General features: G+C 40.5%; 1 protein-coding gene across 2 annotated transcripts in view; it reads left to right on the top strand.

Annotated features, from left to right (window-relative positions):
• The window catches only part of OSTM1 (osteoclastogenesis associated transmembrane protein 1), a 184463-nt gene that overhangs the window by 151953 nt on the left and 10338 nt on the right, over positions 1-22172 (top strand). For both annotated transcript variants that reach the window (XM_044065393.1, XM_044065400.1), the window contains exon 5: positions 1521-1686. In XM_044065393.1, the coding sequence (XP_043921328.1) occupies positions 1521-1686 (166 nt within the window). The remainder of the gene's footprint in view (positions 1-1520; positions 1687-22172) is intronic.

Consider the following 22172-nt stretch of genomic DNA (forward strand, 5'->3'; position numbering starts at 1 on the left):
CTGCTGGTTGTATTTGCTGCAGGGGCAGAGGGGAAGGCATTTAAAAACAAATAATTTCTAAATGGATAGGCCATTGCATTCATTTCTATAAGCACCATGGAAAAACCTACCCCACAGGGGATAAGACCACATTCAACCAGGGCTGCATCAACCTCTACAGCCTTTCTCCGAGGTGTCCCTACCAGGGACATCCTAGAAGCTGCTACCTGGAGTTCTGTACATACCTTCACCAAGCATTACCATTTGCCAATATTTTCTAAATCCAGAGCTGGCTTTGCCACTGCAGTCTTGCAGGGCCTTATAGCTGGTCCTAATGCTATCTAATTTCCTCCTCCCATCCTTAGCTTTGAGAATCTACCCAAATGTGATGACTGCAGCAGTGAAACATGAAGAACCTAGTACAGTTGTGTACACTTAACATAAATGTAGATGTTGGAGTGTATTCACTGTTGCAGTCATCACATTTGGGTAGTTAGCCTCCCTCCAGCCCCCTGACTTCTATTGGCTATACCTATATTCTTGTTTACTATGCTTAAAGCTTTTTGGCATATTTGCTTTTTTGTTGGAGGTGTAACCTTGTACATATAATTGCTTCCCATTATGGTGGCACCTGACATCTGGGGCAAGAAAAACTGATGTAATGGCGTCGGCTGCATGCTTTTATACCCCTGACTACCTGACATCATGGAAGATGAGACAGCAACCGACGCAGGACCCAAGACTTTTATAATCAGGCCAACTGAGGGCTACTGCAAGCAGATAACCCTAATGTGATGACTACAACAGTGAATACACTCTAGCATCTACGTTTATGGTAAGTGTACACAACTGTACTTTCCTGGTACACAAAGATGCAGCAATTACAGTAGACATTTAAGGGGACTTCATTCAGCTGTCCTACTTCCCTCCCATCTTTCTGATCAGCCCAGAATATCTGCCTTGCAGCTTGTGATGTCTAGTAGTTATTTGTTTTTAAGGTTTGACCACTACTTTGCCCTTGTGGTGACGAAAGCACATTCTACTTGCTCTTGGCAGGTAAATCAGATAATTAGTGTGTTTGACCTGAGCAGTGATGTACTTAAATGACAAATCTCCAGCTCATGAGATGAGTAGAAGATCTTTTATAGATTTCTGTCATCTGGAAGAAAACCTCAGTGCCATGTTGGCCACTGACAGAAAACATTCGAACACAATAATAACATAGTATATTGGACCAACACAACACCTGTGTTGGGGTCATTAAGGAAGTTTTCTGTCCTGTGGAGGTGAAGTTCTGCCTATGTCTCCAGCTGACACGGACTTGAAGATTATTTGTTGTAACGTTCTTGTATAGCTTGACATTATTGGTATCTTATTGCTTGTTTCAGGCTATTAATGATTAGAAAAAGTTTTATTGGTATCTTATTGCTTGTTTCACGCTATTAATTATTAGAAAAAGTTTACGCCAAATATCTTCATAATTAATGTACCATGTTTCCTTATGATTTTATCATACAGTAATATGATTATATTTGTTTCAGATGAATATAACTAAACGGCTTTGGAGCTCTGATTTCAATTGTACTGTCCACACTAAAGATACAGTGCCGGTAATTGCAATAACTGCATTCCTTCTGTTCCTGCCCATTGTCTTCTATCTCAGTAGCTTCCTCCACTCCGAGCAAAAGAAAAGGAAGCTTATACAGCGTAAGTATGGTGTATTCAGCCTTACAGAAATGCATATATTGCTTTTAGGGTATGATCCTTTAGTGCCGTAGAAAGAATTGTTGCTTATGTTGAGATTTTTGTCAAATCTAGTTAATGAATTTTGGGTTAGGACTATTGCTTGGAGGATGGTCTTTGTCTTTGATTGTGAGTAAATGTATAAAGCCCCACCAAATGCCAGTTCCCCACAACCTTGAGGCCTTCCACCTAGATTATGGCTGGAAACAGCCCACTCTGCCAGGTCATTTGCCTGGTTACTAGACATTTAAATAAATAATGGGAGCCATTGCTTACAAATATCATTCCTTCCCTTCCTGCATGCTTTATGTATTCATTACAGTTAAAACAAATTAGAAAAGAACATTTTATTGAAAAGTAAAAGAAGGAATAGAAGCAACATTTTTATTTCATGGTTAACTTGACTCTTCCATTGGAAGTGGCTATGAACTGCATTTCTTTGTACTGTACTGCAGTTTGTGATGCCATACTGGTATGCTGCACCTAATTGTGATAGTCTGAGATGGAAATGGAAAAAGGATGAATCTTGCTCAGAATCTTTACCAGAGTATTAAAATTTAATATGATTACAAGGACAGTATAGAGGAATAACCTTTTTTTTCTGTGCATAAGCTTATGTAATATACAGCTCGTGAGCTGAATGGCATCAGAATATTTGATGTCAACAAAGAAAAAGTAACCAGGAGTCTGTCAGGTATGCTGTAGTTGCTGTTGCCCCTTTAACCCACTCTTTGCAAATTTCACCCTGCTACTTGTTGCTAAACTGGTTTGTCTTCCTTTCCCCAAAATCCTTCCTTAAACTTTTCTTCAGGAGAATGTAATTAGATGGGTTATGAGTTTGAAGGCAGAAGTTTCTATTTTTGAATGTGCAGAGATCTAATCCATCTTGAGCATAAAGTAGAGATGTCAGTCTCCCTGCTGTGGTGTGATAGCATTTTTTTTTGTTACGTAACATACTGTCTTTGGTATTCTGTAATCAAAAGGTGCTTCAACAAAGTATTAGTTTAAGGGTGTGCACACTTATGCAACCAGCTTATTGTATTTTTTTTATTTTTCATATTTTTTCCCTTAACAGATTCATTTGTTTTTCAATTGAATTGTACAGGTTATAAGTCACATTAAAGGTGTGAAAAGTTTTGAAATGATTTATTGTGGTCTCAATTTTATATCACAAAAACCTGGCATTTTAACAGGGGTGTGGACACTTTTTATATTGTGTGTGTGTGTGTGTGTGTGTGTGTGTGTGTGTGTGTGTGTGTGTGTGTGTGTGTGTGTGTGTGTGTGTGTGTGTGTGTGTGTGTCATTTCCACAAAAAGTCATACATAAAACTCAGTAGTTTAGTTTTTTTACATGTTTAAAATCCCCACTATTTCTACCACAGCCATTTTTTTATTTTCATTATACACAGTCCCTCTGTTCACATTTTCCATATTTCCCAAATAACTTAAAAAAAATCTATTAATTTCTGTGACATTCCCATCTTTATTTTTTTCTGTAGTATTTGTAGAAAATAATCTCCAAGTTACATTTTAGCATCTGTCAACCATTCTTACTTGGGTATCTCTCAGATGCTCTTAATTCTTCATAAGAAAGAAAAACATTCTGTAGTTTCTTCATTACATGCAAAATATATTTCTCCCACTGCCTTGTACATCATGCTTCCCTTTACCGATTAATTATACTAAGTCTCCACAAAAAGTCTTGACAGAATATTAACTTTTTGCATTGTTTTTCTCTTCAGCCTTAATTTCTTCATGTAAACCTCATGGATTTATATAATGTTTTTATTATACTTTCGTAGCATTCCCTTCAGTCTTTCCACATCCTGAAGTCTAATTTTCTAAAAAAAAAAAATCTTCGTCTGATAGCGTTCTGTCTTTCTTTCTATTTTACCTACTTCAATTTTTCTCAAAACAGTCTCTCATTTTGCTTACATTATTCTTGTTATTATTCCATTTGGTTCATATTTGTTTGCATTTCAAAATCCAATACAAATGTAAGGGGTTTGTCTCAAGTCATTAGTTGTCTTCGGTGAAGATAAAAATACTGAAAACCATTCCCTGAAATGTCTTTCATTGATGAGTATAGTTTTCGACTTTCCCCACTGTTGTGCAGCCGTAGAGTTGGTGTATATATGCATTCAGGGGTACAGTGGGGCTTGCTCCACTGCAAAAAAAGTATGTTTATGAGGTTCAGTAAAAGTAGTTTCTGTAAACGTTCTTCAAGATTTTTGCTTTTGCAGAAACCACGGTCAGTGAGTCCACTTGTATGTAAATGTAATCCAAATTAATGTACCACTAGATTTATCAATCCTAGTTTGTCTTAAAAACAAAACCTGTCTTAAAAATCTTTTTACTGGATTCAGTTTTGAATCCTTTAATGTTGAAAACTGCATGCATCACCTCCTTTTTCAGTATTTGGTAGGATGTGCACATTTCCAAGCTACCCTTAATTAACTTCCTTAGAATTACTCCATTAATATATTTTTAAAATGATGATTTCTAAACGTCTCCCATAATAAAGTTTTTTATTTTTTTTTTATTTTATTCCTTCTGTAAATCCTTACCATGGTTGTAGAGCTTTTTTTTTGTAATCTGACTCCTGAGAAAAAAATTTTAATTCCTTGGGAAAGCGAATCTCCCCATTGTAGCAATTTCCTCTATTTGCTTTGCTCTTTAATTGAGACCCCACCCTCTTTAATGCCCTACTCAGTTAAACTATTGTTTCTACCATCAATTTCTTGTTTCATTACCAGTGCAACTTAATTTGCATAAGACATAAAAATCTGAATACGACTCTTTTTATTGTGTTCAGTACATTCCTCACTAAGACTCTTCCATAATTTACTTGCAACTGCATTCATGATCATACTAAAAATGCTAGTCAGAGGTATCTCTGCCTCACACTTCATTGAATAGGCATTCTTTCACTCTACCATCCATTCACTAATACCCTGACTTTACTTTCATAAGCCATCTTTAGCAACTTAAAAATAATGCTGTTTAACTGCATACTGTTGTAACACATCCCGCATAACTTTAATTTCTTAAATAACCTTATCAAAAGTTTCACTGGCATCACCCACCACTAATTTCACTGCCTTATTACTTTATAAAATGTTGCCCACCACCTCTCAAATTATTGTTAATAGCTTCTTAGCTTGTTTTCCATTTTACTTGGACGCCTTTTACCTAAATTCCATACTGTCAAATCTCCCCTGCAAAGTCTTCTTCAGACTTTTACAGTCAATTTATTAAAATGTTTAGGTTTCCAACTGTAAATGTCTTTCTAATCGCATTCTTCCCAAACTAATTTCATTACTCTTGTATAGCTCAGTATGTTTACATCATTCCTTTCATTCAACACTTTCACAATGTTATGTCAATCTTCTAAATCCTTCTGCACCTTATTACTTGCTCCATTTATTCCTCCCAGCGAGTTCTTGTTAACTGCTTTAAGAATACCTGTTAACTCCTCAAAAGTCACATATTTATGTAAATAATATACTGCTGCTTCTGTAAACATCTCCACTGCCATTTTTTTCTTTTCTCTAAGTTTTCCTTCCTTGTAAATTTCTTTAACATTCTGTAAAATTCCCATAGTTCCTTCAGTAAATCATTCCATCCCTACCTTTTTAATTCCCTTATTGAATCTTCATTGCTTCTTGCCACAAATTTCCATTTTTACCTTGCATATAGTAATAATGCTTATGCAGTAATATTTCTACTTCCTCCTATTCTCATAATTCTCTCTCCTTTAAGAAATACATTTCATCATAATTTCTAGCTCCATTTCCACATTTCATCTCTTATTTTTTTTCTTCTTTTCTAATATCCTTTTCCAACACAACATGCACTTTTTGTATTTCTTTTTAAACTAAATCGACCACTCAGTCTAACCTTTGTAAAAAAAGGAACCATCATCGTTTGATTAAACCATAACCCTTTTATTTCCTTGTGCAAAATCACTTCTGCAATATTTTCCGTTAACTTCTTAATATTTCCTTTCCTTAATTACATATTCATCTTTATAAATGTCTGTCCATGTAGCCAGGTGAACTGGAAAAACTATAATAGATGTGTCCTCCATTAGCTTCTTTTTAATATTTAGACAAAAACGTTTTTGTCTTTAAAATAGTGTGTGTATTATTTATATGTGTGTGTGTCTCCTTCCTTAATATCAAGCACCCACATTCAATAACTTCCTTATTTTTCATATTTTGTCCTGTTTTTCCCCATCTCAAATCACAATTAAATTCTCCCAAGTACTATTCATATTTACTACCACAATGTTTTATTTCTTAAAGCAACTTTTTTTCTTTGATTTCTGTAATTTTATGTATGCCTCTTATTCTGAGCACCTTCTGGACAATGATGCATTTTAGATGTGAAACACCAGATGCCACTACTGAAGTGTAAGATTTGTTAACATTATTATCAGTTCTGTTTTCTTCAGTCCTTGGTAAATCAGTCCTCATCTTCATCCTCATTAAATCCTCATCTTCTCCAAAAATCTTTTTCTGCCATCCCTCCCTGCAATAATGCCACATCGTCTCCCAGGTCACTCTTTTTTGAAAAAGCTATAAAACGTGTTCATTGCTGAGTTCTCTCAGCTGTATTTCATTTTTTTGTTTTCTTGGAAACGCCACTCACTCCATTACACTACCCACATCTTCTCTAGCCACTGAACTCCTCCATTGTTGCTGAATTGTCTTTCTGCTGCAGTTGATTCCTGAACTCCTCAGTTGATGAAACCATACTGACTTCCTCAAATGCACGATTTTTACGAGAGACATACTGGAAAATTTCCCAGGGCATTTCTAACATTGAAAAGGTGACCTCCCTATGGGAATTCTTCTTGTATCATACCCAAAGATTGTCCACTATACCAGTGGTGTTCCCCAAGGCCCAGCAGTTTGTAACACAAGTTATCCTTACTGTGACCATGGCAAAATTCCATTTGCAGAAAGACTTGTAGTACTGGAAGTTCCAATAGAAGCAGCATTACTCTACTAGAGAGGAGGTACTAGTACTCTTGGCAATGCATTCAGAATTAATTTGCCTTTTGGGTTTCCCAAACATGAGCAAATTTGGAGATACCTTTTCAACTCCCTGCAAGCTGTCCTAATCTGATGGATACATCAAAGAGAACTTGAGAGCAGATGCTAGAGTGCAGAGTTGATGTACCCCTGCACCAGAGAGGCTCTGCATAAACTACAAGTAAATGTTGGTCATACTCCTGGCTCTCAAATCCTTTAGGTTGGTGTAGAACCTGGGCATTCTGCTTGTGACCACATGCAGCACCACAGTTAGCCTGAGAGGTAGCATCTCGGTCATATACGCATCTTAAGGCAACCTTCATACCCTCAGAACTCAACAGCACAGTGGACACCCTTAGCAGAATATACAACAGCAACCACAGGTGGCATCTGAATAGAGCCAGCTTCAAAAGCCTAACAAAAAATAGATGCCACTAAAGAGATCTGTATGTCTCCACAGACAGTCACCAGCTCCTGAAATTCCATACTTGATTTCTGTGCATTAAAACTAAGGTAGTAAATGCCTTTCTTTTCTTATGAGACGGCATTTACCCCTTTGTGTATTCTGTGACCTCTTTGCTACTGAATGCATTGCCAAGTGTAAATGTGGAGACACCCATGGTGACTTTGATCACTTTCTGGCCCAGATGGCACTCATTTTCCCTACTTGTGCAGCAGGAAATATATTCCCTTTTCACCCTAGAGCAAACTACTGATTTAGAAGTCTGTTTTGCTGATGCACCCACATTTCAGAGTGTCAGACTAACCACACAGATGATGTAATGTTCATTTCTCTTGAATGCTTTTTTAAAGATTCTTATATTATTAACGGAAGCCAGGAAACCTAACACAGAGGTTGTGCATAGCTAAATGGAGAAGTTTCCATTTGGTGTAACAAGAAGGACCAAACCCCCAAGAAAACAGGGCTGCCACTGCTTCTCTCATACCTGTCAGATCTTTATACAAGTAGTCAGTCTTATTCTTCACTTAAGGTACACACTTGGCTATCTTGGCAAGGCTTCCAGTTGATTTCCCCCAGTCAACTATTTTCCTTAAGGCTGTCCTGAATCCTTGACAACCAAGGTGGGCTGTCTGCATGATTTTAGGCTTCAGTATTTTGCTTAAGAAACTGAACTTTGATTCTTTTGAGCCTGACTTCTTTTTCCTTCCAGTATCATTCTGAAAGACAGCTTTTCTACTTACCATTACCTCTACTGGGTAGATCTTAGAATTGCAAGTCATAATGTGCAAAGAACATATTGTACAAAGAATAGGGAGAGAGTGAGCATTACAACAAACCCTTCATTCATGCCAAATTGGTGCGCATCCTTCATTAAGGTCCTCTGCTGATGTTCTTCTTTCCTGAGTAAAGAAATCAAAATATTCTTTGAAGTTAAATGTGTACAAGTAATTCAGTTACTGAAGCAGGGACTTTTGGCAAATAGAACAGTCTGTATTATTCAACCCAGACAAATAAGGCAGGCTGATTTCCGAAAAGATGTTTCTAAATGGTCGACCAGGTATGTTTCATTCTGCTATGAAAGATGTAGGACAGATTTGCAGAGGCAAGTTGGAGCCAATTCTCTTAGAGCAAATGCCTCAGAGTTTTTGAAGGATCTGCTTGATCCAGTGCTCACAGGTAACATAAACTAGGTATGCCATTCAGGAAAGGGCAGGGTTTGGTACTGCTGTTTTGCAAGGCTTTCTCTCAGCACTCAACACTCAGGGTCGGAGGGATCCTGTTTCGGCAATGCTTTTGTAATTTCCTCAGATATTATGAATCATGTTGCAGCAGAGTTCTATACAAAAGAATGTGCTACAGCTGTTACAACAGGAGTGCAAGTAAAAATTAAATACCCCTTTGTTAACCAGGTAGGCCCAGTGGATAAACAGTCCCTTTCAGGGGAGCAATGTCTGGTTAAGTGACTTGGGCAGGGTCATACAGCAGGCAGATGAGGGCTGAGGGAATCAAACTCTGTACATCAGGAACTTCAGTTCACAGCCTTAAACCCATACACCAGCTACTAGTCCTTAGATTTGGCAGTTAGGTTTCTGAGTAGAATAGCTGTTGCAGTGCCAACTCTCACCAACTTTTCCCCTTTTACTCTTTCTTTTTATATGGGGTCAATCTAGTAGTAGAGGCTGGGGATAAAAAGGGGTGCAGTTACCACCCATTATTGCCTCACAAGTGGTCCACTCTCTGAGGTATCAGTAGGCCACAACTGGGGCAGTTCATTAGAAAATTACATCTATTTTCCTTTAAAGTTATTAGAAAAAAAGATAGGAGAGAAGTGGGTTCTTCCTTTCAAATGCAATAGATCAATGGGGCAAGCAGATTGAACTTTTTAGCCAGGATGCAGACATTTTTCCATGTGTTGGGAGTAACCTGTCCCTGCCAAGATGTCTGCCTAGCTTTGGATGACAACTGGGTGGAGATCAACCTCTGGCTAGTTCGCATATGTCAGAAATTTTACTGAAACAGTGAGTCTACATGAACATTTATTGTTATGGTGAGAACACTTATGCAAATATAAGTTTGTCGATCACTTTGAGGCTTTGAGCGCTGAGCTGTGCCTTCTTCAAGCTTCAGTCCTTCATTATTGGGTCAGAACTGGATAATGTTAGAACCCATGAGTCTAGGTTTATGTGGGCGCTTTCCCATCTGGAATACTAGCTTTAGGATACAACAGGTATAATTATTAGAATGGTAGACACCTCTTGTGCTTGTTAAGTTGGGCTTGGCTTAAATTTTCTTGTTTGGGTACAAACTGATGTCCCCTTTGACAGAAATGGATTGGTTAGCATGAGCCTGTAGTCCATACACAGTGCTTTTCTAGGAAGGAGGCAGTCCTCTTTCCTCGAGTTCAGCTTTTCTTGTGTTCCTGTTCCTTTCAGTGGAAGAGGGAAACTGCAGGCACCCCAGGTGTTTGAGACAGTTGACCACAGATTTCTTCCTCCTCCTGCTCCTAACCAGCTGTCCTGTCGTGCTCCTTTCCATTTCACTGTAGTCTGAGGGAGAGCCTCACCTTTGTCTATCTTTACCCCACTGTCTAAGTAGAAGAGGCTCAGTTGAATCCCCTTTGTCTTTTTTTTACTGCATCAGTCCCCTTGTGTTGGTCTCCACATCACATCTTTGGTAGCTGGAAGGAGGAGTAAGCCAGTCTGCCTAATCCTGTTGGCTGCAGAGGAAGCTTCCATGATGAAAGACCATATCTTCCCAAGAAGAGCCTGTTTCTGTCTCTTGGTGTCTCGTAGAACCCCCCCCCCCCCCACTTCACCCTTTTCGGGGCCTTCCTTTTTGTTTTTGGTGTAGATCCTACAGGAGACCAGCTAGAAGCATCAGCCCAGATCTTCTTTTTCTAGTTAACTTAGCTGGTGATCATCTGGGTGGGGTACTGGGGACTCTCCCACAGCATCCATGGAGATGGTCTCTGAGGCACCCCAGACTTTTAATCGGTGGTAGGGTACTCACTGGGAAGAATGTTCCTGTGTTTATTTTCTTTCCCTTTGAGAACTGTATAATGCCTGTTTCCTGAATGTTGTGGACCTTGGGAGCCACCAGATGAAGTAGAGGAGCTATGCAACAAGTTGTGAGGAAGGGTTAAGGTTTCTACTGAGAAGTGGGTCTGGTTCCCCAGAGAGAGTGATGCATTGATACCCTCCTTATTCAGAGGTTTGGGTCTTCCATACTGCTGTAGACTCCTAACTCGTGCTTGAACTCTTCCGAATCCTTGGGTAGCTGCTGTCTTTGGCCCCTGGAAAAAAAAAGGAAAGAGACTCAGGCTGAGGCTGGTCAGGCTGCCTGACTCGAACTTAACTGCTTCTACCTAGAAAACCTGCCCCACGCCCACCTTCATGGGCTAGGTGAGGTTCTGGGATGTATAGAGACTGGGTGTGATTCTTTACTCTCAGAATGACCCGTTGTTCTTTGTGATTGCCTGATGATAGTGTCTGGCACTACTGTCATGTGGCGTGGGTTTTCTGTTTAAGGACCCAATTAGTCCCAGACCCTTTAAGGGTGGGTCCTTCAGTTGACTGAATGTTAGGCCTCCTCCATGGCCCCTCCTGATTGACTGGCGGGAGATATCCCTCTTTCTGCAGTAGGCTAATGGTGATTGGCATCTCTTGGGCATTTGCTTGCCCCATCCACCAATAGTTTTGGGAATGAGAAGATTTCCCCCTTCTGTCCAGTGGGGCTTCATTTCTTACCCTGAGTCTCCTTATTCCTTTAGGCTGGTTGTCTTTAGTCTCCCTGAAGAGGTGGTCTCCAGCAGTGCTTTGTGTCCTGTTCAGGATCTTTAGGATACTACGGCTCTCCAAATTTTCTAATTTCTTGGTGTATGGTACATGGTTTAGTCTTTTTATACAGCAGTCTTATTCTGAAGCTTGCCTCTGGCCCTACTTTCCAGGTAGTCTTAGTCTGTACTGCCTGGGAATTCTACGCAGCTCTTCTAATACTGTGACCCCCTGACTCCTACTATCCAGGTAGCCTGTAATGCTTGGGATTCTACCCAGCCCAGGATCCGTCAAGAAGTGGCTTAGAATTTAGATATAACAAGTACATTTTTACCATATCAGTTGGTGACAAATGAAGACCTTCCTTCTTTAGTCTGAAATTCCTTCCCTTCATCACCCCCCCCCCCCCCAAAAGGGATTTGAACTTTGTCTTATGGGCTCCGTGTACAACAGACTTGTATAAGCTTTTGTATTTTTTGAGCATGATGGAAGTGCAAGTCCACATTCTGGTTTCATAGTTTGCAGGTGCACACTAAGGGCATGGGGGGGGGCAAACTAGTACATGGCTGTTCCTGGGCATGATAACTTCCCAAAAGTGAGGCCAAGCTCTTATTATTTGAGTTCTGATTATCTAACCAAAGACGCAACAAGGGTCCGCATCATAACTGGCACAGTAAGGGCATACTTTTTTTAATCGCTTTAGTCCTAATATAGTCGACAGATAACATTGTTGCCTTGCAGCAAGAGGTTTCTCATTTCAATTCTCAGCTGGGATACCTTCTGTGCGGAGTTGTATGTTCTCATCAGTTTCCTGTGGGTACACTGGTTTCCGCTCACATTCCAAAGACTTGCATTAGGTGGATTGGACACTCTAAATTGGCCAAAGGTGTGGGGGGGTATGGAAGAACAATCACAACAGGGCTAGGCACCCGGAAGTGTGAAGCTTGGCTGTAGATTGTCACTCTATTTAGTGACGCACCAAGCCCATGTGCAAAAATTGAGAAAAAGGGGTTGTGGATGGATGTATTTATAATCAATAACTTGAAAAAAGGAGTGTTAATTTTTTACCTGTGAAGGTTTACTGTTCCTTCTTGAAATGTTATGCTAAAGTAAATGTAATTGATTTCAGAAGAGAAACAATGCTGTGTAATTCGGCAATTTTTTCAGCAAAAATGTGAAATGTAAAAACGGAGTGAAACTTATTTTTTCCCTGAAAACATGTTATTAGAAATGTTAACATGTGCAAAGCTATATAGGACTTATCCAGTTGTTTTTCTATAAAGTGTGTTAGAGGTTAGGAAGTAAAACTGATTCAGACATGCACATTAGCTGTGCTTTTTGTATAGTTTCCCCCTTCTGTGCCACTTTCTGCCAAAGGCTGTGTCATCATAAATGGACTGTGTAGCAGAGTGACTACAAACAAGATGCTGAGATTTGAAAATGTGAATCCAAAAGCATGTAGAATTTCTAACCTGCATTGCTATCTGCAGAGGCGGAGCATGCCATAAGAAATGGTGTTTGCTGAATAACTGCCGATGATTAGCTCCAAGACAGTCCTCTGGATGTTCAAGTGAGGTGACTCTTCCAGGTTTTGAAGGCATCTGTTAAAAAATTCAGTCAGTCTTGGCTTACCTTTTGGGGAGTACTGTGACCTTTATCAGCTGGAAAGAGGTTCTTGAACAAGGCATTGAGTTTACATCCATGGTGTTCTGCAACTCCTGCATTGTTATAAGAGGGTGAAGGTTTACGAGTTAATGAATTTTCAGCTTATGGTGTATATAGGACAAGGTAGCTGCTCGTGTTTTTCTAAACTTTGTCTCTAAACTTATTTTGCATATCCTTGTATTGCTCAATTTTATCTTTATTTCTGCTTAAACCCTGTCATTGTTCAGATTCAAAGACTTGTGGCTGTTTAAGGGTTGTTACCAACATTGATGAATTATTAACTGCTTCTATCTGCATTTCAAGAGTAACTACTTTGCTATAACTGTCATTATCAAATGTGATTTGCTTGTCTGATTTTAACATTTAGTAAATGAAATGTGTGTGCCATACAGATCTGAATAATGGCAGCTTGTTACACTAGTTTTTGTGTGCATGTGTATTAGTCTGAACAAATTTCACTTTTCATAACACTGCAATGAAATGTACTGGATTAAAAATGTAGAGGAGGAGACTCCAAGGAAGATATTTTAATTCTGCTACTCACTGCATTGCTTATTTGAGTGTCACGGGTATTGGTCATTGTCTGAGGCAGCACATTCACCCTCTTCCCTTAAAGTTAACCTCTCGCATATTAATCAGCTGCAGTGGTTCAGAGTATGAGACCATTCCTCTGACAAATCATAGAGCCAGCATACAGTTGCCTGAAAAACTTTAATAATAAAACCTAAAAAAAACAACAAAAAATCAGACCGGTTTCGGCCGGATATTGTCCCAGCCTTCCTCAGTGTTGAACAAAACAATCAGTTGTTGTCATTTAAATAACCCCATCTCAAAGCTAATTGGTTATCCCTAAAACTGTTCATTGAGACCAGGTGGGAATAATCCCCCTAGATGTCCTTCAAGGATGCATCTGCAGTCCTTACATATGGGTTGTCCTGCCTCAGGCAGCCCTTCGGTCAGCCGGATTCCAAAGTCTGGGTCCGCCGGCGGCTGATGTCGCCTTCCCGACGTCAGAGCGCCTGGGGTATAAAAGTGCCAGCCGACGCCATCTTCCTCAGTCTTTCTTGCTGCATGGTGCCCGAAGCAGAAGCAGTTCGCAAGTGCCGGTCGGCCAGCTCCTGTAACTTCAGCTACCGAAGACTTCAAAAGCTGGTACTGCTGGGGACTCTTTCTTGCCTCAGCCGATGTCAGATCAAACGCTTAAAGTTAATAATTGCTTGACTTGTGGGAAACAAATACCTCATAAGGATTTCCATTCCTACTGCCTCCCCTGCCTAGGCCCAGACCACGACATCTCGGCCTGTACTGCCTGTGCCTCCTTTAATCGACGCACTCTTAGGCGTCTGTCGGAGTTTGCAGAGGAATTTTTGGGGGCTAGTTTCTCTTATAAAATGCCATCGTAGACTCCGACTTTTCATTTAACCAAGAAACGGAAGGACAAGGACCGACACACGCGGCCCGTGGTTTCGGCTGAAACCGCTCCTAGGCCTGCCGCGAGTGTCTCTGTCTCGGCTGAAACAGAGTCCTTGGTACTTCCGTCCATAGAAACCGCTCTACCGACAGCCTCGGTCCCGGAGGCATTTTCTGAGTCGGTTATAGAATTACCCTCGGAAACCGGTGTTCAGGAGCCTACCGACACCATTCCCCTAGACAAAACTACTCCAGCACATGGGGCAGCCAGGCCCCCTGCATCTATGTCCATAAAAGCTTTCACTAGGGCTAAAGCTGCTAAGCAACAAAAAACTCCGCCTCCCAAGTCTATTTCTCAGGGATCCACTACAGGTTCTCAGATACTAAGTTTGGCTGAGGACCTTATTTCCTTAATTAGGGGCTCTCAGCCTCATCCGGACAGGGGCTCTCAACTCCCACTAGACAAAAGGCCCAGGGTTGAGTCTGCTGAACCTCAGTCCTCTGAGGCCTTTGATGGCTCTGCTCTATCAGACTACCAGGAGGAGGCCTTCACTGCCTACGAGGATTCTGATGCAGAGCAATCTATTCCCTCTGCCTCCCCTCCTGAAGAGCTGTCCTTTGGGGAGACCCTTCACTCCATGAGAGAGCATTTCCAATGGCAGGGCCAGGAATTCTCCGATTCCAGGAAGAGATTAAGGACTTCATTTGCCTCCGCATAGACCTTTGGCTATTCCTCCTGTTTTAAGTGTCATTGATGATGTGTATTCTGAGTCTAGCACTACCCCTGACACCCTTCCTCCGGCTCCTGTTAAACCCGATCGGTACTACAGGGTCCCGGACTCGCATCATTTCCTTTACAAGGCCCACTCTGCTGACCCAGAAACTATTTCCCAGGGTCCTAAAGGGGTTGCAGCTGCCACTACTAAAAATCCACTCCCCTCTGAAAGGGAGTCCAGGGCTTTAGAGAGATGGGGTAAAAAAGTGTACACTTCCACTCTGTCTGAGGGCTTTAAATTGGCAATTTCATATGATACAGTACCAAGAGTATTTGTTAGATGAATTGCAGAAAAAACTGTCTTTGCCTGAACCCCTAGATCGTAAGTCACTACAGGATCTGGTACATAATTCACAACAGGTTAGCAACCATTTCTTGCAGTGTGGTTATGATGCATTGGAAGCTTCATGTAGGTCAGCAATGACAAGTGCAGTCATACGTAGACATGCCTGGCTGAAGGAACAATCTCTGCCAGATCATGTTAAGGCTAAGCTTCTGGATGCTCCACTGGAAAAGCAAAAGTTATTTGGCTCCACTTCTCAAGAGGTCTTAAAGAAATTTGAGGAAAAGGCAAAATCTGTACAAACAGTCAAAGATTTCCTCCAGGTACAACCACCAAGATTCAGCAGAAATTGGCCTTCTAAGAATTGGTCCTTTCCAGAAGAGAGATTTCAAAGAGGCAAGAACAGGCGTGCAGAGGTAGAGGGCAAGCTAGAGGCTCCTACAGAGGACGCCAATGGCAGCCTCCTAACCAGAGAGGTAGTGCAGGTCCAACAACTGCTGCACAAGGACAGACTCAATGACCACACCTTGACCCCGCCGACCAGGGCTCAATTAGATGCACCTTTGGGCGGAAAGTTGTCTTTATTCTCAAAAAATTGGCACAGTATTACAAGGGACAAATGGACACTGCAAATTATAGACAAAGGATACAGGTTCCATTTCCATACATTACCAGAAAGAAAGGGAATGCCAAACCTGCCACCAAATCAGAGGGCAGAGGCTTTAAAACAAATTGCCAACCTATTGCAAATGAAAGCTATAGAAAAGGTTCCTCTCGCAGAACAAGGCCAAGGATTTTATTCCAGACTATTCCTTGTCCCAAGAAAAGAAAAACAATGGAGGCCTATTCTCGATTTGTCCACACTGAATACTTATCTCATTGTGCCAAAATTCAAAATGCTGACCCTACAACAACAACTCCTTCCCATGCTGGGCAAGGGGTCTTGGCTGGTAACTCTAGACCTCAAGGAGGCATACCTGCATGTCCCTATCAGACAAAGTTGCAGAAGACACCTCAGATTTCTTGCAGGTTCAGAGCATTATCAATTCTCAGCATTGCCCTCTGGCTTATCTACTGCTCCCAGAGTATTCACGAAATGCCTGGCATCAGTAATTGCACACTGCAGACTTCAGGGGATTCAAATATACCCAGATCTGGACGACTGCCTTATACAAGCGGACAGCCAACAAACTTTGGAAAAACATTTGAATTATGCCATCCGCCTACTACAGGCCTTGGGATACACAGTCAACATTCACAAGTCAAGACTTGTGCCATCCCAAAGAATAACTTTTCTGGGTGCGGAACTAGATACAACCACCCAAATGGCTTTTCTGACAGAAGAAAAACAAAGACAACTACCGGATTACTTCAAAAATCTAAAAAAACAAACTCAGATGACTGCAAGGAAAATCCTGCATGCCCTGGGTTACATGGCATCATGCATTCTTCTGATTCCACAAGCAAGGCTGCATATGAGAAAACTACAATGGTACCTAAGGAGTTTATGGTCTCAGCACAATCACAGCTTGGAAGCTTTGATACCACTCATTCCATGCCTTCAAAAGGAATTCCTGTGGTGGGCCCAAGCAAGCCAGTCAAACAGGGGCCTGCCTTTCAGCAAACCTGTAACCAGCCAAACCATTACCTCGGACGCTTCAGACCATGGATGGGGAGCACATATGGAGGACAGATGCATCCAAGGTCTATGGTCTCAGAAAGAATTGCGCATGCACATAAACCAAAAGGAAATGCTGGCAGTGATTCATGCAATCGAGGCCTTCAAGCTCTTTCTACATCAAGACAGACAATACCACAGTTATGTGGTACATAAACAAGCAAGGAGGTACCCATTCCTACCCTCTTTGCAGACTAGCAATGAATCTTTGGGAACTTTCCCTAAAACTCAATATAGAGCTGCAATCCCAGTTTGTGCCAGGAAAAGACAATATACTGGCGGACAGCCTAAGCTGAAATACCATGGACCCACACGAATGGATGCTGCACCCAGACATCTTCCTTCAAATAACACAATCATGGGGGAGGCCGGACATAGATCTTTTTGCCTCCCACCACAATCATCAGCTGAAGAAATTCTGCACAAGGACATACCACCCACAAGCATGGAAAGTGGACGCCCTCTCTTTCAGTTGGAATACTCTAACAGTGTATGCATTTCCACCACTCCCACTAATGACCAAGGTCTTACTGAAAATCAAGACAGAGCAGCCAAAAGTGATTCTGATAGCCCCGGAATGGCCTAGGCAGCACTGGTACCCACTGTTACGAGGCTGTCACACCTGAAACCGCGGCCTCTACCACTATGGACACGCCTTCTGACACAGCACAATTACAAAACTCTGCACTCCAGCCTGAAAACCCTGCAGCTGACAGCCTGGAGAATACCTTGGCTCCTCACCAGGAAAAGCTATCCAAGAGAGTGAAGGATATCATCATGGAAGCTCAGGACCTTCCACGAGAAAGACATATTCAGCAAAATGGAAAAGATTCCACACTTGGAGCACCGCAAAGAGCCTAGATGCCACAGTGATGAGCATGGCACATATCCTGGAATACTTGGCAGACATGCTCCATAATGGCCTTTCTTACTCTTCCATAAAAATTCATGCTTCAGCAATTTCAGCAGAATACAATACTGATCTACCTGTCTTCTCTCATCCTCTCCTAAAGCAGTTTCTAAGAGGAATTAAAAACATCAATCCTCCAAGAAAACCACCAGTGCCTACATGGGACCTTAACTTCATGTTGGAAAAGTTGACTACCTCCCTTTGAACCAGCAGCATCTTCAGAGTTACAGTTCCTGTCTTGGAAGACTGCCTTCCTTCTGGCCATAACCTCAGCAAGAAGAGTATCTGAATTGCAGGCACTCATGGCAGTACAACCATTTCTTATTTTTCATCAGGACAGAGTCTCCTTGAGAACCAATCCTTCATTCATGCCAAAGGTGGTATCCAGGGTCTCATTGAACCAAGCTATTCACCTGCCTACCTTCTTTCCAAACCCACAAAACAAGGGAGAGAAACTCCTGCATTGTTATAAGAGGGTGAAGGTTTACGAGTTAATGAATTTTCAGCTTATGGTGTATATAGGACAAAGGTAGCTGCTCGTGTTTTTCTAAACTTTGTCTCTAAACTTATTTTGCATATCCTTGTATTGCTCAATTTTATCTTTATTTCTGCTTAAACCCTGTCATTGTTCAGATTCAAAGACTTGTGGCTGTTTAAGGGTTGTTACCAACATTGATAAATTATTAACTGCTTCTATCTGCATTTCAAGAGTAACTACTTTGCTATAACTGTCATTATCAAATGTGATTTGCTTGTCTGATTTTAACATTTAGTAAATGAAATGTGTGTGCCATACAGATCTGAATGATGGCAGCTTGTTACACTAGTTTTTGTGTGAATGTGTATTAGTCTGAACAAATTTCACTTTTCATAACACTGCAATGAAATGTACTGGATTAAAAATGTAGAGGAGGAGACTCCAAGGAAGATATTTTAATTCTGCTACTCACTGCATTGCTTATTTGAGTGTCACGGGTATTGGTCATTGTCTGAGGCAGCACATTCACCCTCTTCCCTTAAAGTTAACCTCTCGCATATTAATCAGCTGCAATGGTTCAGAGTATGAGACCATTCCTCTGACAAACAACAAAATCATAGAGCCAGCATACAGTTACCTGAAAAACTCTAATAATAAAACCTAAAAAACAACAAAAAATCAGACCGGTTTCGGCCGGACATTGTCACAGCCTTCCTCAGTGTTGAACAAAACAATCAATTGTTGTCATTTAAATAACCCCATCTCAAAGCTAATTGGTTATCCCTAAAACTGTTCATTGAGACCAGGTGGGAATAATACACCTAGTTTTACAATCCACTTCTTTTCTTTGGCATTCAAAATTGAATGCCAGCCAGTTTTATTGGAACGATTACCTTTAATAATATCAATGATCATAAATGAAAATCTAGCAGTTTGATGTACCAAGTGGTGTTTATAAAGTGCATTGTTGGCCTTTTTGTTTTTTAATATTGCTGATATGTTCTGATATTCTTAATCTAATAGGGCGAGAAGTTTGTCCAATATAAAATGCGCCACAATTGCATATGGCCAAATATACAAGCCAATCACTGCTACAGTTAGCAAAAAAATTTAAATCATAAACCACTGCACAATTTCTGCTAGAGAACTGTTTGGATTTATGGACGTACACACAATTAGTACAATGTCCACAAGGGAAACAGCCCATCAGAGTTCCCCAGTCAGTGTGGTTTGAGAAAAATGAGACTGATTGTTCGAATAACTATGTTTGTAATGGCTGAAACAGGAGCTTAGATTTTTACCTTTTCGAAATGAAAAAAGACACTTGTCTGGTATGATAACTGGCCACATAGTTGTCACAATGTAAAATATTCCAATGTTTATGTACACTTTGAATAAGAGTGTCTGAATTTCTGGCATAAGTGGTAACAAACCTAATGGGTTGTGGTGCAGTACTGGTGTGATCTTTATAAGTCAGTAGTTCCTCTCTATCAAGTGTATTGGCATGCCTACTGGCACTCACCACATGTCCCATACTGTAACTCCTTGATCTAAATCTGTTAGTAAGATCCATCCTCTCTTGCTGAAATGAAGTGTCAAGAGAGCAAATACGCTTAATTCTAATAAATTGTGACTTAGGAATGTTGCGTGCAATGTGTGGTGGATGGAAACTGGACGCATGAAGGATGGTATTGTATTGGGGGTACTTTCTGAATACTTCTGTGCTTAATGTATGATCTGATAATCTGTTTATTAAAGTAATGGTATTCAGATCATGATGTACCGTGAACTGTAAACCCCATGGGTTGTTGTTCAAATAAGATATAAAATCCATTAATTGTTGTATATCCCCCTTCCATACCATCCAACAGTCATCCAAGTAATGTCTCCAGATATCAATGTATTCCAAATGGATGTTGTTTTGGCAATCATAAATGACATATTTTTCAACATAGGCCATAAATAAATCCGCATAAATCGGGGCAAATGAAGCTCCCATCGCTATGCCTTTTGTTTGCCAATAACAGATATCTTGATAAAAGAAGATGTTACTTTGGAGAACATATTCTGCTAAGCCCACCATAAAAACCATTGAATTCAGGTGGATATAAATCAGCCACATCAAGCCAATGCCTCCAGACCCCCTTCATGTGGAATGTTGGTATATAGGACACTTACATCCAGGGTACACATGAGCCAACAAGGTTCAAGTTGAGTGTCAGAAATAATTTGTAAAGAATTGGTAGTGTCTTGCAGCCGTGATTGTACCAAACTCAGCAATGGCTTCAGATATTTTGTAAGATAATAGAGACAATGGTTCAGTAATGTACCCTTTGCCTGATACATTGGGTCTACCAGGTGGATTAATCGGGTCCTTATGAATTTTTGGTAGAAAATAAATATATTGGGCCATCATATCCTGAGTTGTGAGTTGTTGCATAGTATCTTGAGTAATAATTGCTTCATCATTGGCCCAGGCCAAAAATTCATCAATCTGTTTTTTAAAACGAAAGGTGGGGTTGATGGGCATTACAGAGTAATATCTCTGATCAGAAAGTTGTCTCTTTGCCTCATTGTCATAATCACACCAATTCATTACCACAACAGCCCCACCTTTATCAGCCGAAATTATAACTGAGTCTCTATTATTCTGTAATTCCAGAATAGCTTGTTTTTCTGCCAAAGTAATATTATTTGGTTTAAAACGTATATCAGAGCAAGAAAAGTGAAGATCAGCATTCTCAAAGATGTACCAAAGGATGCATCGGAGGAACAAAACTGGATTTGTGATATAAAAATTTGTCATTGTTGTAGTTACTATCTGTGTCACCAAAATATAGTTTGAGATTCAAATTCCTACAAAACGATATAACATCTTGGGCCAGTTTATCTTCAGGAACCATGAAACCGGGTATGAAAGTAAGACCTTTATTTAGTACTGACAATTGAATGGGTGACCGATCAAAACCAGACAAATTTAAAACATTTGTATTAACATTCACATTCAGTTCTTCATTGCCATTTTCAATAAACTTTGTATATCACCGGTGCTTCTTGTGTTTACGCCCCCCACGTTGATATCTAAGCCTAAAGGGATTGTCCCTGGTGTCCTTTTGGGGGACGGTGAGCCTGATACTGCCTGTAATTCATTGTCAGTACAAGATGAAAGCTCATCTGTCAATGAGCCAGTATCTGCACTGCGTTTCCTAAGTATAGATCGAGATCTCTTTCTCTTAGGAGTTCTGGTAGACTGAGATGTAAATCTAACATGTTTGTTGGAATATGAAAATGGATTTGCCCCTAAGTAGTCTGCTTGATCCCTTTGAAATGTTTTGATTTTCCTGATCTTTAACTGCTCTTCTAATTTAAGATCAGTAGCAACCTTGTTCAAATGCGTGTTAAAGAAAGGTTGAGCTTCAAATTGCTTCACTTCATCAACCAACTTAGTGATTGTACCTATTTCCCTATCAATTACCCGATCAAGAAATTTGGATAAAGCTTCCACAAAAGCCATAGTGGCTTGCTGTTGTATACCTGACCACTGGCTATTGAGTTCCGCATCAGCTTCCCCAACATGGGGTTGTATGCATGTTCTTAAGCCCCTTGGTGTTATATCTTTAGCAATATATGCCTTGAACAGTTTCAAATGCCAAACATTAGATCTTAAAGATCTCAAATGTTTGTGTAGTTGTTCAAAGGCCATGGCACAGGTGGATTCAGGTCCCAATTGGTCAGTTGTACTGGTAGTATTCTGTGTTGAGGAACCCAACCCAAATGCTCCAAGGTCCTCTCTGTCCGCTGATAAACCAGTGACCAAACTGGAAAGATCCATAGTAGCGAATAAATAGTACTGACAGAAGAAGGGAGAGTATATTGTTTATACAACTGCTGACAATAATAGCCAAATATAAAATTGCTATGTCAGCAAAAAAACAATCAAAAATGTAGGTAGTACAAGGACAATAGCTCAAAAACCA

Source organism: Protopterus annectens, chromosome 1.part0 (assembly GCF_019279795.1).
Source record: "Protopterus annectens isolate FY-2018-M chromosome 1.part0, PAN1.0, whole genome shotgun sequence".
NCBI lineage: Eukaryota > Metazoa > Chordata > Ceratodontiformes > Protopteridae > Protopterus > Protopterus annectens.